The sequence below is a fragment of the Chiloscyllium punctatum genome, chromosome X (assembly GCF_047496795.1).
Source record: "Chiloscyllium punctatum isolate Juve2018m chromosome X, sChiPun1.3, whole genome shotgun sequence".
Taxonomy (NCBI): Eukaryota; Metazoa; Chordata; class Chondrichthyes; order Orectolobiformes; family Hemiscylliidae; genus Chiloscyllium; species Chiloscyllium punctatum.
In genome coordinates this window covers 12,343,780-12,364,703 of record NC_092791.1, presented here as the reverse complement: position 1 = coordinate 12,364,703, position 20,924 = coordinate 12,343,780, and the positions used below count along the sequence as shown (strand labels likewise).

General features: G+C 46.9%; 2 protein-coding genes across 9 annotated transcripts in view; one reads left to right on the top strand and one right to left on the bottom strand.

Moving 5' to 3' along the window:
- LOC140471091 (beta-1,4 N-acetylgalactosaminyltransferase 1-like) overlaps positions 1-20,027 on the top strand; it is a 102,332-nt gene extending 82,305 nt beyond the window's left edge. For all 6 annotated transcript variants that reach the window (XM_072566949.1, XM_072566952.1, XM_072566950.1 and 3 more), the window contains 4 exons: positions 5,765-5,952; positions 16,327-16,467; positions 18,077-18,314; positions 19,237-20,027. In XM_072566949.1, the coding sequence (XP_072423050.1) occupies positions 5,765-5,952; positions 16,327-16,467; positions 18,077-18,314; positions 19,237-19,454 (785 nt within the window). In that variant the 3' untranslated portion in view covers positions 19,455-20,027. The remainder of the gene's footprint in view (positions 1-5,764; positions 5,953-16,326; positions 16,468-18,076; positions 18,315-19,236) is intronic.
- The window catches only part of slc26a10 (solute carrier family 26 member 10), a 166,075-nt gene continuing 164,774 nt past the window's right edge, over positions 19,624-20,924 (bottom strand). For 2 of the 3 annotated variants that reach the window (XM_072566942.1, XM_072566943.1), the window contains exon 18: positions 20,108-20,918. In XM_072566942.1, the coding sequence (XP_072423043.1) occupies positions 20,823-20,918 (96 nt within the window). In that variant the 3' untranslated portion in view covers positions 20,108-20,822. Of the gene's footprint in view, positions 19,731-20,107; positions 20,919-20,924 lie in introns of those variants that run through there. The other variant, XM_072566945.1, reaches the window with a different exon arrangement.

Sequence of the window (20,924 nt, the reverse complement as noted above, 5' to 3'; positions counted from 1 at the left end):
GCTGTGCAAGCAACACTTACAGTGAGCTTCCCACTGTAGGGTGGCTCAGTGGTAAGCACTGCTGCCTCACAGCACCAGGGACCCAGGTTCAATTCCACCCTCGGGCAACTGTCTGTGTGGAGTTTGCACATTCTCCCCGTGTCTGTGTGGGTTTCCTCCCACAGACCAACAACGTGCAGGTTAGGGTGGATTGGCTGTGCTAAATTGTCCCATAGTGTCCAGGGGTGTGCAAGTTAGGGTGGATTGGCCGTGCTAAATTGTCCCATAGTGCCCAGGGATGTGCAGGTTAGGGTGGATTGGCCATGCTAAATTGTCCCATAGTGTCCAGGGGTGTGCAAGTTAGGGTGGATTGGCCGTGCTAAATTGTCCCATCGTGTCCAGGGATGTGCAGGTTAGGTGCATTAGTCAGGGGTAAATGTAGGGGAATGGGTCTGGGTGGGATACTGTTTGGAGGGTCAGTGTGGACCTGTTGGGCCAAATGGCCTGTTTCCATACTGTAGGGATTTTATGTCTTCTAACCTATACATCCTTTGACATTCAGGGTCCTCCAGTGTTAGTCACACTCTTTATCTTTAAGGGAACATAGATTTTGCTATTTCCTCCTGGAATACCTTGTACTGCTCTGACACAGTTTCATCTGACAGCAAGGCTGTCAGTCCACTCGGGCCAAATCTTATCCAATCGTCCTCTTCCCTCGTTTGGAATTTGTATTCCTGACCTGTCCTTGTCCCTGTCCATAAATCTAACTGAGTTATGATCACTCTTTCCAAAATGGCTCCTTACTGATACATATTCCACTTGCCTGACCTCATTTCCAAATATTCAATTCAGAGCTGTCCTCTCCCGTGTTGAATAGGCTGAACACGAAAAGTTCTCCAGGACATAATTTAAGAATTTTGTACCCTCCCTACATTGCACACTGAAACCATCCCAGTTAATACTTGAGGAGTTAAAATTCCTCACAGTTTCTTTTGACACACATTTTGGTGAAGCAACTCCCCATTCCCCCCACAACCTGGTCTGTCTGTTTCCAGGCCCTCTGTACTATCCCTGCTTTTAACTTTGCTCTCACTGCTCCTGAGTCACATGCAGCTCTCCCTGGTGGTCTGCCTCCTTCTGGCATCTCTCCTCTCAGTGATGCTGAGTGCCTGGGGTCCTCTGCCCCTCTCTCAATCAAAGCTAAAGTCAAAAAAAAAACCCTGGAAAGATCAGCTTATTCCCACCTCCGTGCTATGGACCAGACCAAATCCCCTCAACATATATCAAAGAGGTAGCCTTGACCCTAACTTATAGCTTATTTAACGGCAGGTAGAGGTGTGGCATTCCAGATGTGATTTGTTTGGTCAAACTATTAGGCTTTTAGGAAGATAAGGGCTGCGCTGTGGTTCAGTAGTTAGCGCTGCTGCCTCACAATGCCAGGGACCCAGGTTCAATTCCAGCCTCTGGTAACTGTCTGTATGGAGTTTGCACATTTTCCCTGTGTCTGCGTGGGTTTGCTCCGTTTTATTCCCACAGTCCAAAGATGTGCAGATTAGGGTGGATTGGCCATGCTAAATTGTCCCATAGTGCCCAGGGATGTGCAGGTTAGGGTGGATTGGCAGTGCTAAATTCTCCGATAGTGCCCAGGGATGTGTGGGTTAGGGTGGATTGGCCATGCTAAATTGTCACATAGTGCCCAGGGATGTGTGGGTTAGGGTGGATTGGCCATGCTAAATTGTCCCATAGTGCCCAGGGATGTGTGGGTTAGGGTGGATTGGCCATGCTAAATTGTCCCATAGTGCCCAGGGATGTGTGGGTTAGGGTGGATTGGCCATGCTAAATTGTCCCATAGTGCCCAGGGATGTGTGGGTTAGGGTGGATTGGCAGTGCTAAATTGTCCGATAGTGCCCAGGGATGTGCGGGTTAGGGTGGATTGGCCATGCTAAATTGTCCCATAGTGCCCAGGGATGTGCAGGTTAGGGTGGATTGGCCGTGCTAAATTGTCCCATAGTGCCCAGGGATGTGCAGGTTAGGGTGGATTGGCCATGCTAAATTGTCCCATAGTGTCCAGGGATGTGCAGGTTAGGGTGGATTGGTCAGGGGTAAATGTCGGGGAATGGGTCTGGGTGGGTTGCGCTTCAGAGGGTCGGTGTGGACTTGTTGGGCCGAAGGGCCTGTTTCCACCCTGTAGGGATTCTATGAAAATGCACTTTATTCTTACACCACAAAGAAAAAAAGAATTGGCATAATTTAACTCTATTAAAAGACTCAATACCATCACATTTAACTACCAATCATCAACCGTTCCTATCCAGCAGCATGCCATAAACTGTCCTGAAGGAGGGTTCCACCTGAAATGTTTCATCTCCAAAAATCCCTCAACTGAAAGCAAAACCCTGGGTTTGTGGGAGCCTTGCAAAAAGCACCCCAAGGTATTTACTCTGCGTTCCATGGAGCCGGCACTTGGGCAGCAGGTTAACACTCCTCCACCTACCCCCCCCCCCCCCCCTTTCAGAGAAACGGGACAGGACAGAACAACTCTCTCTTAAAGGCACACCATGTCACAATCCACGTACTGGAGTCTGTAACCCAAGAGGCCGCAATTAGCAGACAGGCGGCTGAGATGGGTTTCTGCCTCTCCCATCCTTTCAGACAGTGACTTTCAGATCTCTAACACGTTCTGGGTGGAAATAACTCTCCTGACATTCCCCTCATTCCTTCTGCCTGTTCAGTCCCCCTTCATCCTCCTCTGTTCTTGAAAACAACCTGAGTCTGTCCAAACTTTCCCCAGTGTCTCGATTTTCCCAGGCCTGGCCACTTCCTTGTAAATCTGCTCCGCACTCCCTCCCTCCAGTACAACCTGATCTTTCCTGGAACGTGCTCACCCGAACTGTACACAATGATGGAACAAACGTTGTATGCCATTCTGGTCCATCCTGCTCCCCTCCAACCTGCTTCTGTATTCTGTACCTCAGTTACTGAGAGAAACATTCTTAGCCACCTTATTCAGTTGTGCCACCACCTTACAGGATGTGAGGATATATGTCCAAGGCCCCTCCCACCGGCAGCTTCCTGACATTTCTCAGCATCTTTCTGTTTATTGTAGCTCTCCCTCCCTCCCTCACTCACCTCACGCTTTTCTGTGGTAGAATTCCACTTTCCACCTCACTATTCTCCAGCTGCCTCCAGTTTCCCTCCTCACTGTCTTTTTGTCCCTCGACCACGCCATCAATACCTTGTGCCAACTGCAGACCTCTTTATCGTGCCCCTACTCCTGAGTCTAAGTCATAGATACGTACAGCACAGAAACAGACCAGACCCTTTGGTTCAATTCATCCATGCTGACCAGGTATCCCAACCTAATCTGCACCCACTTGGCCCATATCCCTCCAAATCCTTCCTATTCATGTATCCATCCAGATGCCTTTTAAATGCTGTAATTGTACCAGCCTCCACCACTTCCTCTGGCAGCTCGTTCCACACACGTACCACCCTTAGGTCCCTTTATTATTCATTTAACAGATGAGGGCACCATTGGCTAGGCTGGCATTTATTGCCCATCCCTAATTACCCAGAGGACTGTTAACAGTCAGACTCATTGGCTATGGGTCTGGAGTCACATGTAGGCCCAGACCAGGTAAGGATGGCAGATTTCCTTCCCTAAAGGACATTAGTGAACCAGATGGGCTTATCCTGACAATCGGCAATGAACATCATTAGATTCTGAATTCCACGTTTATATTGAGTTCAAATTCCATCATCTGCTGTGATAGGATTTGAACCCAGGTCCCCAGAATGTTACCTGTGTGTCCGGTTTAACAGTCCAGCAATAATACCACTCGGCCATTGCCTCCCACAATCTTTAAATCTTTCCCCTCGCACTTGCAATGTATGCCCTCTAATTCTGGTCTCCCCTACCCAGGGAAAAAGACCTTGTCTATTTACCCTATCCATGCCCCTCATAATTTTGTAAACCTCTATAAGGTCACCCCTCAGTCCCAGCCTGTTCAGTCTCTCCCTGTAGCTCAAATCCTCCAACCCTGGCAACATCCTTGTAAATCTTTTCTGAACCCTTTCAAGTTTTTTTTTCTGATAGCAGGATTGTATGCAGTATTCCAAAAATGGCCTCACCGAAGTGCAAAAAGCAAGGGGCCCAGTATTGCTCTCTGCAGATCCCACTGGTTAACAGCCCACCAGCCATTAGCCTTGACCTCTTGCCTCAAAACCAGCTTTGGATTCAATTTGTTACTCTCGCCTGGATCCTGAGTACTTTTACTTTTTGGCTGTTGTAGCATGTAGGGCCTTGTCAAAATCCATGCTCGTTGTGGCACTGCCCTTGTCCAAATCCATCCTGATTTTTTTTCCCATGTTAAGCACTTTCTTACAAGTGCTTATGCTGTCCCTTAGAATTGATTCTAATAATTTGGCCACAAGGCAAGTCAAGATAATTAGCCTATAATTACTTGGCGCCCTCCCTTCCTTCAACAACATTGGCAGTCGACCAGATCTTTTGCGCAAAACCTGTAGCCATAGAGAATTGAGGTGTTTATAAAAAAAAACGCTTCCTTTTTTTTAAAATGGTATGGGCATCCAAGAGCGGCTGACCAATCAGACAGCCAGCTGCTCACCAGGCCCCAGCAGCGCCCCAGGGGTGGTGGCCACTGTTGGAACTGCAACTAGTCCCATGACCAGGAGGAGCCTGGAGCACAGATAAATTGGAGTCAGGTCAGAGTGGGAAAAGGGGTCTGGGCAGCATTATCTGAAGATGCAGTGTTTGTTTTCACATGGACACTGGACCACCACCTCTGTCTCTGTCTCTCCCTCCTTGTTTTGCTCTCCCTCCTTGTTTTGCTCCCTCTCCCTCTCCCCCTTTCTCTCTTGAGTTCTCCACTGGTGCCGAAGTCTCAGACTGCTGACCTGACATCCCGTACTGGCTCGAGAGGAATTCCCACCCATTAAATATTGTCAGCTGCTACTTGAAACTGCGTTCCCTTGCAACCGTCTCCATCCATCTCCAAGGCCACATTCTGGAGGTTAAGCCAATCTGTTCACAACCTTGGTGTCATGTTTGACCCCAAGATGACCTTGCAACATCACCTTTGCGCCATTGCTAAGATCGCCTGTTCCTCAATACCGTAGCATCGCCTAACCTTGAGGGGGGGGGTGGTGGAGAATTCGGGCCGATATTCCACACACTCCCTCCTTAGCTACGGCAGAGCCAGCAGTAGGCTACATGGTCTCCTTCTGCGATCTGATTCTCTTGATACTGTGATGCTTCCACCTCACACCTTCACAGTTCTGGATTGCTTATCGGGCCTATGCAGAAGGATGGGGGAATTGGAGTCGCTTCTGAATAATTAACAATTCAAGGCATTCAGCCTCCTGTAGAGCAGAGATGGATTTTAACAAATGTGCTAATGTTTGACATTTAATGCAATCAGCCTGACTAACTGTCAGAGGCTTTGTGTAAAAGAAACGTGGAGCTCGTGGGCCTGAGAGGGATAAACATCAATACATTTCTCTCAAGCTTGCAAAGGATCCAATTTGTATTTACTCTATACTTTGGCAAAATTGCATTCTTGAAAGCAAAATGCTGCACACTCAGGACTGAATTTAAAAAAAATGTCCACCTAGCCTTCTGAAATGTTCTCAACAATGTCCTCGTGGACTCTGGTAGCCACTAGCAACCAGCGCTGGCAAAACCCAAGCAGCACCAATGGGCTTGACAGCTTTACTCTTGTGCCGAAGCAAAAGTTGATCACAAATTGTTCTCTGTGTGTTTTAGGCTATAACATCAGTGGCTTGGTGACTATAGCAACCAAAACATTTCTGAGGTATGACAAGCTGAGGGAGCTGATCTCGAGCATTAGGAAGTATTACCCCAATGTCACCATTGTCATTGCGGATGACAGCGACAAACCACAAAAGATTGAAGGAGACTTCATTGAGCAGTACTTCATGCCGTTTAAGAAGGTACATGGGTCTTTTGTAAACGAGGAGGCAGGGAGAGGGTGGGGGAGTGGAATGTGTTGCAGGAGAGGTTAGAATGTTGTCCCTTTGTTTCCTGAGGCATCAATCTGTCCCAGAATGACAAACGGGATGATAATTTCATCATTCAGAGTCTTAGGCAGATGGTTCCAATTCAGTGCAACCTCATATTGCTGCAATAGGTGCTTTCTGACTGAGTTTACCAAATCTGGGCGCACACTGGAGGTCCCACTACACAATCTCTTAAGTGTGCCAGCACTATCGCTCGGTGTCTCACCCTCATCACTTCCCTCACCAATCGAGGGAGAGAAAAACAGACTTTGCTTCTTCCAGTCAGATGACTTTTGATTCTTAGCTCAATCGCCTTGTTTCTGTTCCCAGATATTTCTAATCAAGAGCCTCAGGGGAATTTAGAAAAAAAACATTTTTTTTAAATGACCTGATGAGTTTTCTTGGCAATTGAACACTGTGGGGAGGCACATTGCAAGACAGCTTAAGGAGCTCTGAACTGTTCAGTGCCTGAAGCATTCTGGGAGCATTGATCTGAAAGTTGGCTGTTCAGCCCTCGATTCACTATAATCACAGCTAATCAGTCATCTGAATCGATAGACCCAACTTGGACCCACAACCCGCAAGGTACATTTATATAGCTCCTTGATCATCTAAAATGGCCCAAGTCACTTCATAGGCACATTATACAGTAACAGATGACTATAAAGTTGAGTCAGGTGATGAAAGGCTTGGGTCAAAGCAGTAGGTTTTCAGGAGGGTCTTAACGGAGGAAAGTGAGGTAGAGAGATGGAGATGTTTAAGGAGGAAATTCCAGAGTTAAAGGTGCAGGGAGCAAGGTGGGATGTAGTGATAATGTCACTAGACTAATGACATGGAGGAGAGAGACCTAGGGGTTGAGGTACATCATTCTTTGACATTTGTATCACATATAGACAGGGGAGTTAAGAAATTGTGTGGCATGCTTGCCTTCATTGCTCAGCCCTTAGAGTGTAGGAGTTGGGGCGTCATGTTGAGGTTGTACAGGACATTGGTGAGGCCTCTTCTGGAGAACTGTGTCCAGTTCTGGTCACCCTGTTACAGGAAGGATATTATTAAACTGGGAGAGGGTTTGGAAGAGATTGACCAGGATGTTGAAGGTTTGAGTTAGAAGGAGAGGCTGGAACTTTTTTTCACTGGAGCGTAGGAGGTTGAGGATTATAGAGGATTATAATATCATGAGGGGTAGAGATAAAATGAATGGCAGGAGAAAGTGAGGACTGCAGATGCTGGGGATCAGAGCTTAAAAATGTGTTGCTAGAAAAGCGCAGCATCAAAGGAGAAGGAGAATCGACGTTTCGGGCATAAGCCTTCCTGAAGAAGAAGGTGACCAAGATAACTATCATCAATTGTTGTAAAAGCCCATCTAGGTATCTAATGCCCTTTAGAGGAGGAAGTCTGATCTTACCTGGTCTGGCCTACGTCGGCCCACAGACAATGTGGGTGACTCTTAAATAGCTGAGCAACGCCACTAACTTCAACGGCAATTAGGAATGGGTAACAAACAGTGACTCCGATCCCATCAAAGATGGGAAGGGAGTATCATTTAGTGGAAATAAGCAATCTTAGTGCAAGTCTGAATGTAAGAGTTAAAAACGATGCCAAGATTGGTTTCATTTCAAACAGTTTCCAGGGAGTCCGTAGCTAGGAAATGGGAGCTGGAATGAGGGGCAAAGACAGCAGCTTTTTGTTTTTCCGATTATTGATCCCTGAATTCCTACTCAGCCAGTACAGGATGTCGGATCAGCAGTCTGGGAAATTTGCACCAGGAGATGGTAAAAGAAGGAGAGGGAGTGTTGGAGAGGGAGGCGATGGTGAGTTCGAGCTGGAGGTGGGTCAGTGTCTGTGGAAAAATGAACAGTGTGTCTTCAGATGGCGTCACTGAGGGGCAGCACGGAGATGAGAAATAGGAGGGGAACAAGGATCGATCCTTGGGGATTATCTGAGGAAATGGGAGCAGGAAGAGAAGCTATTGTGGGTGATTCTCTGGTTACGTGGAGGTGGATAAGGAAGGAAATGGGTGACAGTGGAGAGGGGCTGGAGGAGGATGGGATGGTCACTGTGTCAGAGGCTGCAGACAGCTCGAGGAGACTGAGGAGGGAATGTTTACCACAGTCAGTCACACAGGAACTCATCGGTAACTTTGATATGTGATAGAAGATGGTGGAATTTATATATAAAAAGAAACAGTTTTAGAATTTGAATTGTGGAATAGTGGCATGTGTATGAGAGGGGGCTAGTAATTAAGCAATGAATATTTCTGGAGCCATGATTTTCTTTTGAGAAAACTAGCATGAGAGAGAATTCATGGAGTGATCTGAGGATTTGTTTGCATTATGAGAGTTCTAAGATTGGCCAGAGCAGCCTTTGAAAACCATTAGCTTGGATGTGCAATTGCTTTCCTTTGCTTTGGACAGAAAAAACATTGATTGGAAAACTTTTGATAGCAGTTTGCAGAAATTCTGGTTGATGTAAGGCAAATAAGAAAGGAGGTCATTCATAAAAAAGTTAGAAAATATGTTACCTTGGAATAAGGATTTTAGTTGGAAGCTCCAGAGCAGAAGAGTTTGGGTGGAACCCTGAAGGGGTTATTTGAAGCTAAGAAAATTTAAGCTCAGTTGTGTGAATAGTCAAGAGAAAGGCAATTAAAGACTTGGAAATATATCGCCGTTCCTTCAGTGTGGCTGGGTTAAAATCCTGGAATTCCCTCCCTCAGGGCACATGGACTGCAGTGGTTCAAGAAGGCAGCTCACCCCCACCTTCTCAAGGGGGGCAACTAGGGACAAGCAATGACATCCACATCTCCTGAACAAGTTTTTTTTTAAAAAAGCTGTGATTACAGCAGCAATTTGCATTTCTATAGCGACTTTAACAATGCAGGGCATTCCGAGCTGCTACATGAGGTTGGGGGTGGGGGGGGGAGACATCTGACAAAATATGACACCAAACCACAGCCAGAGATATCAGGACAGGAGACCTCCCAATTTAGAATGGAAACTAAATAAGGTAAAAGCTGCAGAGGGAGAATTTTCAGAGATAGGAGCTTAAGACAACTGTAGGAATGGCCATAAATTGGGGATGCAGGAAACCAGAACTGGAGTCAAGCAGAGACCTTAGAGGATTGTGGGCATGGAGGTTACCAAGACGGGACAGAATAAGGTTTGGAAATGAAGATAAGAATTTTAAAATGCCTGAGGTGGAGTGGGTGGGAGTGCTGATGTAGACCAGTGAGCGATGGGTGAACAAGGCTTGTTGTGGGTAAAGTCACAGGCAATGGAGCGTAAAAGTGCGAGAATTACCAGCACAGCTCTGAAACAGCCATGACTGGATTGATTGTGGAGTGCTATTGCAATGTTAATTGTGTGCAAACTGGCAGCAGTGTGCGGACATGTTTAAAGAACAAGACAAAACAACAGCACAGTAACATCATCCACAAAGTATGCAGTGGAAGGCTGTATAGAGTTTCAGTTAAGCTTGCCAAACATTTGGTGATGTTTCGAAAACTATGGAAACTGACTGTGTCTGCCTGAGGTCCTACTCTTTACAAAGCAAGTTTGAAACAAATGAGACCAAAATGACAGTCCTTCAAGTGCAAAAGGACTCCGAGGCTAATAATGCCAACCTATCACTCCAAACATGGCCAATCCACCCTGACCTGCACATCTTTGAACTGTGGGAGGAAACTCATGCAGACACTGGGAGAATGTGCAATCTCCGCACAGACAGTTGCCCGAGGGTGGGATTGAACCTGGGTCCCTGACGCTGTGAGGCAGTAGTGCTAACCACTGTGCTGCTCCAATCTACCTCCATTCTTTCTGATGCTTTTTCCACATGGAAAAGGTGGGGAGGTACTAAAATTGGCAGAGAGCACATTTGAGACAGGCAGGGTGCCTGGTGTGGTACCCGATCTGTCGGATAGATTGAAAGGCTCTGTCAGCACAAACACGTGGTGACTAAAGGGTAAAGGAGGTCACAGCCTCCTCTCACGCATTATAGAGAGGCTGTCTGGAAATCTGCCTGATGAGGTTAGCCACAGTTCCATCACAAAGACATGGTGGCCTTGGATGTGGAATGCCTCAGCTTAGCAGCTCCGTTCCCTTTCTGAATCCGAAGGCTCCTCAATGTTTGGAAGCTGGCAAGCAATGGTCGTGGCTGCACGGCGCTAGCTAAAAGCACATGGCAGCCCAGTATACCAAAGGCAAAGCGGCAACAGCAAGGCATGAACGCAAAAAAAAAGAGCAGAGCTCAAAGAACGGCTAACGCATGAGGCACTTTTCACAAGCATTGAGCAAACGAATGGCAGTATTTCCTACCAGCTCAGCGGCTGGCTGAGGCCTGTTCGAGCAGGCCCGGTTCTTGATATGTCAGTTGTAAGATTAGCGAGAGGATTCTTTGGGTGCCTCCCGTCTGAATGCCACAAATTGTTGGCCCACGTCAGCAATTCCATCAGCTTGTGATTTCAAAGAGGCGTGTGAATCCTAACTGCATTTTGTGATGCTGTATTTTGACAGAGAAAACCAGTAACTTTTGCAAGTTGGACAAAAGAAATTGGTTGTATGGTAAATAGGGTGGAGAAAAGCATTAGAATGCAGGACGTTGTCGATGGGCTGGCCAGTGGCAAGGGAACGTAATCCTGAAAAGTGTGAGGAGACCCATTTTTCAGAGGGCAAGTGAGGCAAAGGAGTACACGTTGAATAAGAGGACCCCAGAGAGTACAGAAGGTCAGAGGGTGTTTGGTGTTGATATCCACAGATCATTGAAGGCAGCAGGACAGGTAGATAAGGTGGTTAAGACGACATATGGGAGACTTGCCTTTATTAGTCAATGCATTGAATACAAGAGCTGGGTGGTTATGATCTGGGAGTTTAGAACAAAGAACGATCCAGCACAGGAACAGGTCCTTCGGCCCTCCAAGCCTGCTCCGACACATGTTGCCCTTCCATACTAAAACTGTCTTCACTTACAGGATCCATATCCCTCTACTCCCTTCCTATTCATGTATTTGTCCAAGTGCTTCCTGAATGCTGCTATTGTGTCTGCTTCCACCACCTCCTGTAGCAGGGCGTTCCAGGCACGCACCACCCTTTGTGTGAAAAACCTGCCTTGCACATCGCTTTGAAATTCCCTTACTTGCACCTTGAACCTGTGTCCCCTAGTAGCTGACCCCTCCACCATGGGGAAATGCCTCATGCTCCTCACTCTATCCATGCCATTCACAATCTTATAAATATCTATCAGGTCGCCCCTCAACCTCCTGCATTCCAGTGAAAACAAACCCAGTCTATCCAACCTTTCTTCCTAACTAAAATCCCCCTTACCAGGCAACATCCTGGTAAACCTTTTCTGTATCCTCTCCAGAACATCCACATCCTTCTGGTTATGTGGTGACCAGAACTGGACACAATATTCCAAGTGTGGCCTAACTAAAGTTCTATAAAGCTGCAGCAGAACTTGTCTATCCTTATACTCAATGTCCCTTCCAATGAAGGGGAGCATGCCATAGGCCTTTGTTACTCCCTTATCTCCCTGCGCTGTGACCGTCAGTGAGCTGTGGACCTGCACCCCTAGACCCATCTGCATATCAATATTCCTGAGGGTTCTGCCATTCACTGTATAATTTCCATCTGTACTTGACCTTCCAAAATCCATCACCTCACACCTGTCTGGATTAAACTCCATCTGCCATTTTTCAGTCCATGCCTCCAACTGATCTATATCCTGCTGTATCCTCTGACAATCCTCCTCACTATCCACAACTCCACCAATCTTTGTATCATCCACAAACTTACTAGTTAGACCAGCCACATTTTTATAGAACCGAATCCCTGCAGTGTGGAAACAGGCCCATCAGCCCAACAAGTCACATCGACCCTCTGAAGAGTCACCCACCCAGACCCATTCCCCTATCCTATTACCATACATTTACCCCTGACTAATGCACCTAGCCTACACATCCCTGAGCACTATGGGCAACTTAGTAAGACCAATTCATCTCACCTGCACATCTTTGGATTGTGGGAGTAAACCAGAGCACCCGGAGGAAACCCACATAGACACAGGGAGAATGTGGAAATGCCACACGGACAGTCGCCTAAGACTGGAATCGAACCCAGGTCCCTAGTGCAGTGAGGCAGAAGTGCTAACCACTGAGCCACCGTTTCTCCAAATCAGCAGAGATCCCAGCACTGACCCCTGTGGAACACCACTCATCACAGCACTCCATTCCGAAAAGCATCCTTCCCCCCGCTCCCCTGTGTCTCCGATGACCATGCCAGCTCTGTACCCATCTTGCCAGCTCACCTCGATACCATGTGACTTCACCATTTGTACCAGTCTACCACGAGGGGCCTTGTCACAGGCTTTACTGAAGACCATGTGGACAGCATTAACCGCTCTTCCCTCATTGATCATCTTTGTCACCTCCTCGAAAAACTTAATCAAGTGAGTGAGGAACAACCTCCCCTGCACAAAACCATGCTGTTTGTCACTAATGAGTATGTATAAGAGTGTGGGGGGGAGGGAGGTTCACTCGAGGGGTTAGGGTCTGGAATGTACTGTCTGAGAGTGTGGGGGGGAGGCAGGTTCACTCGAGGGGTTAGGGTCTGGAATGTACTGTCTGAGAGTGTGGGGGAGGGGGAGGTTCACTCGAGGGGTTAGGGTCTGGAATGTACTGTCTGAGAGTGTGGGGGGGAGGGAGGTTCACTCGAGGGGTTAGGGTCTGGAATGTACTGTCTAAGGGTGTGGGGGGAGGGAGGTTCACTCGAGGGGTTAGGGTCTGGGATGTACTGTCTGAGAGTGTGGGGGAGGGGGAGGTTCACTCAAGGGGTTAGGGTCTGGAATGTACTGTCTGAGAGTGTGGGGGGGAGGGAGGTTCACTCGAGGGGTTAGGGTCTGGAATGTACTGTCTAAGGGTGTGGGGGGAGGGAGGTTCACTCGAGGGGTTAGGGTCTGGGATGTACTGTCTGAGAGTGTGGGGGAGGGGGAGGTTCACTCGAGGGGTTAGGGTCTGGGATGTACTGTCTGAGAGTGTGGGGGAGGGGGAGGTTCACTCGAGGGGTTAGGGTCTGGGATGTACTGTCTGAGGGTGTGGGGGGGAGGCAGGTTCACTCGAGGCTTTCAAAAGAGTCATTACCTAAATAGGTATCGTTTGAGGAGTGAACAGGGTCTGGCACAGTCTGAATTGCCCATTCAAACGGCCAGCATGGAGATGATGGGCTGGATGGCCTCTGTCTATGCTAAAAGTATGCTCTTAGTGTATGAACTGCCACAGCATGTCCTGTTGCTGACTTTATTCACTTGAGTCAAAAATGTGGCTGCTGTCTGTCTGTGAAAACTTGTGAATACTTGAGCACTGCTGTCAATCTGCCAAGGCTCTTTGAGCTCTTTTCTCGCTTTCACAGACACAGTCCAGCCTGAAATCCTTCCCCGATTCTTCAGCAAACCTTTCCTTTTGTCTTAATTGCCTCTATTTTCCCAAACTGCTATGGTCAGTGTGCACTGACAAAGAAGAATGTCATGATCACGAGCTGTAGGATGAAGGCCTGAATTCCTGAAGCACCTTAGTACCTCAGAAGGCCAAGGTGCTAAGAAAAGGTGGAGTGGGGGTGAGTGGGTGGGTGGGTGGGTGGGTTCTGTTTATTAATTATGGCATTAATGTTCAAAAAAAGGATGACCTTCCTTCAGGCAAACAGGATACAGAAACCATTTGGTTAGAGATGAAAACCAATAAAGGCAAGAGGTCACTTGTAGGAGTGGTGTACAAGCCCCCTAACAGTCGCCATATCGCAGTAAAATAACGTAAAAGAAGGGGGAGAGGATCGGGTCTGAGACTTATTTTTATATTTAAATAAGTGGAATTATCAGGGCATGAAAACAGAACTGGCTAAAGTGAACCAGTTGAAGGGAAGAGGTTAACAGAGATGCACTGGCAGACATTTAAGAAGATATTCTAGAATACACAAAATAGATAAATTGCAAGGAATAACCCACCATTTGTGGTTTAAAAAAAAGTCTCAAACTTAAGGAAAAAGCATATGATTATGGAAAGGTAGGTGGCAAGTCAGATGATTGGACAGAATGTAAAAGACAGCAATTATATCAAGTACTAGAGAGAGCTAGCCAGAAGTATAAATACAGATGCGGAGAGTTTATATAGTTTAGAGTTAGGAAAGTAAGCACTGGTCCAATGCAGAGGGAGTCTGAGGACTTAACGACAGAAACTAAGGAGATGGCAGATGGGAATTTTGAATCAGTCTTCAATATACAGGATATAAGTAACATCGCAAAAGTAATGAATCAGAATAAATCAGGAAATGGAAAGGAAGGGAGAAAATATGAGAAGTTACCATCACAGGGGAAGTGGCACTGAGTGAATTGATGGTGCTATGAGCTGAGCAGGTCCTGATGGACTTCAGCCTGGAATCTCTCCGAACCACCGAATGATATAGTTGGTAGGTGATGCATTGGTAGTCATTTTCCAAAAAAAAAAGGCCACTTGATTCAGGGACGATTCACATTAGATTAGAAGACAACTAATATAATTCCTTTAAGGAAGGGAGACTGAAAGGCAAGTTAGCTTAACATCTGTCATAGGCTAAATGTTAGAAGCTATTATTAAAGATGTTATAATAGGGCACTTGGATAAGTTCAAGGTAATCAGGCAGAGCTGACATGGTTTCATAAAAAGGAATTTGTAGAATCCTTACAGTGTGGAAGCAGGCTGTTCTGCCCATCGAGTCCACACCAACCCTTCAAAGAGCATCCCACCCATGACCCTACCTTCTTACCCTGCAGTTCCCATGGCTAATCCACCCAGCCTGCACATCCCTGGACAATTTAGTACAGCTGATCCACCTAATCTGCACATCTTTGGACTGTGGGAGGAAACCCCCACAGACACGGGGATAATGTGCAAACTCCACACAGACAGTCACCCGAGGGTGGAATCGAACCTGGGTCCCTGTTGCTAGGAGGCAGCAGTGCCAACCACTGTGCTGCCCCAATTGTTTAGGCCAAGCTATTGGAATTCTTTGAGGAGGTTACATACTGTAGCTAATGGGAAGCCAGTGGATGCATTGTATTTAGATTTCCAGACTGCATTTGATCAAGTGTCACACCAAAGGTTATTGAGAAAAATAAGAAGCCATGGTGTAAGGTGCAATATTTTGGCATGGATAAACGATTGACAGGCTAATGGGATATAGACAATAGGAACAAATGGGTCTTTATCAGGCTGGCAGGATGTCCCAAGTGGTGTGCCACAGGAGCTGGTGCTGGGGATTCAACCCTTCACAACTTCTACAAATGATTTGGATGAAGGAAACAAAGGTATTCCATTAGCTGATGCTACAAAGACAGGTAGGAAGGGAAGATGTGAAACAGAAACAAGGTGGTTACAAAAAGGTATAGGAAGGGCAAGTGAGTGGGCAAATACGTGACAAATGGCAGACAATATTGGCAGGAAGAATAAAAAGGAAGGATATTATCTAAATGGTGAGAGATTGCAGAACTCTGAGATGCAGACAGATCTGGGTATCCTAGTGCATAAACTACAGAAGTTTAGTCCACAGGCACATCAGGAAAGGTCATAGAATGCTACAGTTTATTGTGAGGGGAATTGGACACGAGTAGGGAAGTTATGCTCCAGTTATACAGGACAGTGGTGAGACTACACAGAATCATAGAATCTTGACAGTGTGGAAACAGGCCATTTGGTCCAACAAGTCCACACTGACCCTCCAAAGAGTAGCCCACCCAGACCCATTCCCTTACCCTACATTTACCCCGACTAATGGACCTAACCTACAGATCCCTGGACACTATGGGCAATTTAGCATGGTCAATCCACCCTAACCTGCACATCTTTGGACTGTGGGAGGAACCCACACAGACACAGGGAGAATGTGCAACCTCCACACAGATAGGAGCACTGTGTACAGGATTAATCACTTTATTTGAGAAAGGATAGAAAGGCATTGGAGGCAGTTGAGACCAATACTTAGCCTAGAATGAGGAAAGGTTGGACAGGTTTGGCTTGTATCCACTGGAGTTCAGAAAAGCAAGATATTTATTTCCTCTTGTGAAACAAAGTAAAATTGGGGTCGTTATTTACAACTAAGGGGGTCTCCCATTTGAAACAAAAATGAGACCATTATTTTTCTCTCAGGTGTTTGAGAGGGTTCGGAACTCCTGAAATGGAGGTGCAAGCAGTGTCGTTGAATAATTTGAAGGCAGAGACAGACTCTGGTTAAGTGAGGGGGTGGTTAGTATCTCATTGCTGTTGCTTCAATTCATCGTTGCTTATCTCCCCAGGGCTGGTTTGCTGGGCGGAACTTGGCAGTCTCCCAGGTCAGAACAAAGTATCTGCTCTGGGTCGACGATGACTTCATCTTCGCTGCAGACACCAAGCTGGAGAAAATGGTGGACATTCTTGAGAAAACGACACTGGATATAGTGAGCTCAATCCCCTTGTGTCAAATAATAGCTGTATCACAAGAGACACTGCCTCTTGACAACTTCCAATTTATGTTGAAACATAGAAAATAGGAGCAGGAGTAGACCATTTGCTCCCCCCATTCAATACGACCATGTCTAATCATCCAACTCAGTTCCCTGTTCCCACTTTCTCCCCCATACCCTTTGATCCCTTTAGCTCTAAGAACTATGTTTAACACCTTCTTGAAAACATTCAATGTTTTGGCTTCAACTGCTTTCTGTGGCACAGAATTCCACAGGCTTCTCACTCTTTGGTGAAGACATTTCTCCTCAGCTTAGTCCGAAATGGCCTCCCCCGTCTCCTTAAACTGTGACCCCCTGGTTCTGGACTCCCCCACCATTGGGAACATCCTTCCTGTGTTGACCCTATTCAGTCCTGTTCGCATTTTATAGGTTTCTATTAGATCTCCCCTCGTTCTAAACTCCAGTGAATATAATCCTAACTGCTCCAGTCTGTCTTTATACGTCAGCCCAGCTATCCCAGGAATCAGTCTGGGAAACCTTCACTGTACTCCCTCCATCACCAGAACATCCTTCCTCAGATAAGGAGACCCACACTGCACACAATACTCCAGGTGTGGTCTCACCAAGGCCCTGTCTAACTGCAGCAAGACGTCCCTGCTCCTGTACTCGAACCCTCTCACTATGAAGGCCCAACATCCCATTGACCTTCTTCACCTCCTGCTGCCCCCTGCAGGCTTACTTACAGTGACTGGTGTACAAGGGCACCCAGGTCTCACTGCACCTCCCCCTTTCCCAATCTCTCGCCATTCAGAGCAAACTCCTTCCTGTTTTTGCTACCACAGTGTCCGATTATGTACATTGTCCAATAATGTTAGCAGACCCTTCGGAATTGTACGCTCACATTCCGTCACTTGGTGAAGTGTACAGACAGAGAAAACCTGTGCTTTTGATTGTTCTCACTCCACTCCATTTCCACTGTGGAGCCCATGCTGATAACATGGCTTCAAAATGGTCCTTTCGTACCTAAGAACTAAAAGCAGGAGCAGGCCATTCAGCCCCTCGAGCCTGCTGTGCCATTTGTGACAATCATGGCTGATCTCATCTTGGCCTCGACTCCACTTTACTGCCCGCTGTCCATCACCTTTCAACCCATTAAAAATCTGTGTGTCTCCATCTTAGCAACCACTGCACTCTGGGGGAATGAATTCCATAGACTCATGACCCTTTCAGAGCAGTAATTCCTCCTCAGCTCTGTTTTAAATCTGGTATTCCTGAGCTCAGCAGCCCTCACTGGTACAGTTGCAGCAATACTTCTTTTATACTCTGCTCCTTCCGCTGTTAAAATTCCACGTGCCTTCCTGCTGTCCCTGCAGACTAGTTTTCTGTGTTTTGTGCATAAAGGACACCCCGATCCCTCTGCACCAAAGCACTCTTAAGTCTCTGTCCATTGGAATAATAAGTTGCCTTTCCATTCCTCTGACCACCATTATCCGCGTTAAACTGCAGCTGCCAAATTGTGGCCCCTTGGCCTAACCTATCCATATCATTTGTAAATCTCTGACTTTGCCACTGCAATGTAGAGCTGTTTGTCGATCTGTTCCAGGTCGGAGGCTCCGTGCGAGAGGTGACAACATACTCAGCCACATTTCTCCACAAACTCAGTGTGCAAGCTGGCGGGAAGGAGGGAGACTGCCTTAGAATTCGCCCGGGATACTACCACGCTGTGGAAGGCTTCCCTAACTGTGTCGTTACAGATGCTGTCATCAACTTCTTCCTTGCCCGAACAGAAAAGTTGCAGCAAGTTGGATTTGATCCACATTTAACAAGACAGGGACATTTAGGTGAGTGAAGGCCGATTTGCGCTTTCAGGCCCTCAAAGTGAACTGTTAGCTGATGGCATTGAAGTAAAAACATATCGGAGAAACCATCCCACCCCACCACCCTGGGCAGATTAAGAATGAGGCCTAGCCTGATTTTCAGGGCCAGACTGCCACCCCAGCTCTCAGAATCCCTACATTATGGAAAGAGGCCATTTGGCCCACCAAAGAAGGATGTTATTAAACTGGAAAGGGCGAAAGAAAGATCGACAAGAGTTTTGAGGGTGTGAGCTACAGGGAGAGGCTGAATAGGCTGATGCTTTTTCCCTTGGAGTGTCGGAGGCTGAAGGGTGACCTTATCGAGGTTTATAAAATAATGGGGGGCATGGATAGGGTAAATAGACAAAGTCTTTTCCCTGGGGTCGGGGAGCCCAGAACTAGAGGGCATAGGTTTAGGGTGAGAGGGGAAAGATATAAAAGGGACCTAAGGGCAACTTTTTCACACAGAGGGTGATGTGTGTGTGTGTGTGGCATGGGCTGCCAGAGGAAGTGGTAGAGGCGGGTACAGTTATAAGATTTAACACCAAGGGGAAAGTTTACAGGGATATGGGGTAAAAGCAGTCAAGTGAGAATGGCCTGGATTCAAACCAAGGGAGTGGGCAAATGCCCACTTTGGGTCACAGGCTTGATGTGAGCGAATCTCGTTCTGCTTTAATACCACCCCTGTCGCCTCCCCCTCTCTCCCACCGTCCCTTCTTCCCTATTTTCACGGGGAGGTGGGGGGGGGGGGGGCGGCGAGGAAACATGCTCAAGATCCAGGACCCAATCAGACACCATGTTGTGAATGGCCTGTGTTCAAACTATGAGAATGAGAATGGATGCAATTCCCAGTTCAGACCGTCGCTTGCCTGACCAGCTGCTTTGCCTCTTTTCTCTTTCGCTCCAGAATTCTTTGTGGACGGTTTGGGCCAACTCCATGTTGGCTCCTGCAGTGATGTCATGATCGATCACGCCTCGAAAATCACCATGCCTTGGACAAAGAAAACTCAAAACGAGATACTTTACCAAAAATTGCGTTACATCCAGGCTTCGGAGACAGACAGCAACTTACAGAACAAACTTTTTTATTTCAAAAACCGACTTAAATGCATCAGGAGCAGCTGAGGGGCTGCTGTTTGGACCATTTTAAAATGCAAATAACTTGAGTGATCAGGTCTGCAACAATAAGTTTACCTCAGTTCTACTTAAGACCTGCACCTCAGATTCTGAAATCAGTCTTTCTTCAAAAATCCTGGAACTCCTTGACTTTGCTTGAGATCTCCAACAAACTGTTGCTTCGAGGTGGATCTTGTCTTCCCTCCTGCTGTTTCCAAACTGGACCACGTCCTGCAACTTTAGGCCCTTGATTTTGACTTCTCAGCTTAAATCAACTGTAGTTGCCTGTTTAAAAGAAACAGAGATTGCTGTAAAGCTCATCAGGTCTGGCAGTATCTGTGAAGAGAAATCAGAGTTTACGCTTCACGCTTAGCTGTGATTTCTCTCTGCAGATGCTGCCAGACCTGCCGAGCTTTTCTGGCAATTTCTATTTCGGATTTCCAGCAACCGCAGTTCTTTTGGTTTATGTTTATGTAATTATCTGTTGCACTGTGATTGCAATCATGCTGTATCCCTTTCTAGGTCTGTAATGAGGTGCTTTTTTAAATTATGAATAGTAAATTGAAAGAAATTTCAGCAACACATGGAAACAAGCATGATTGAACATCAAGCCCTTTTAATAATCAATCCCAGCAGTTTTGTGCTGACACACAAAAATTCCTCAAGCCGTGTATCTTCAGGAAGTTACCAACCTGGTTATGTTTTCTCAAGGGCACCAATCAGCAGGATAGCCAGCTGAATTTTTTGCTTATGGGTATAGGGTGCATCTGGTTGGGACACCCTTCAGAAGAGCAGTGCAGACTCCATGGGCCGAAGGGCCTCTTTCTGTACGCACGTACGGCAGCCATCCTGAGCTACAGCTCAGCTGGCTAGTGCTATTCACCTTTTTAAGACTCCACTCCCCCCAGTGAAGTCCCCACATCTAGGTACCTCAGCACGCAGATCAAAGGAGAAAAGAGTCCCCTTTGTTTTTTCCTCAGCAGGAATAGGAAGTAAAAGCAGCAATTGAAAACAGAGACCGTGCAAGTGAAACCCAGCAGGTATGGCAGTATCTGTGGACCGAAATTCAGCCTTGAAGTTTCGAGTCCAGCATTACAGTTCTTCAGAACTGAGGAAGGGTGGAAGAGCGCTGGGTTTTGTGCTGTTAAAAAGGGTAAGCTGAAGAAGAGGGCAGGTCAGGGAAAGTCTCAAAGAGATTGGCAATCAAAGGCGTCATAGAACGTGAGACAAGGGCAAGACTTAGACAATTAAAAGCAGGGCCCTGGGTAGTGTTGTAGAAAACAGAGACCTTCGGGTGCAGGTACATCACCCTTTGAAGTTTGTATCACATATAGACAGGGGGGTTAAGAAGGTGTTTAGCACACTTGCCTTCATTGCTCAGACCTTTGAGTGTAGGAGTTGGGACGTCATGTTGAGGTTGTACAGGACATTGGTGAGGTCTCGTCTGGAGAACTGTGTCCAGTTCTGGTCGCCCTGTTA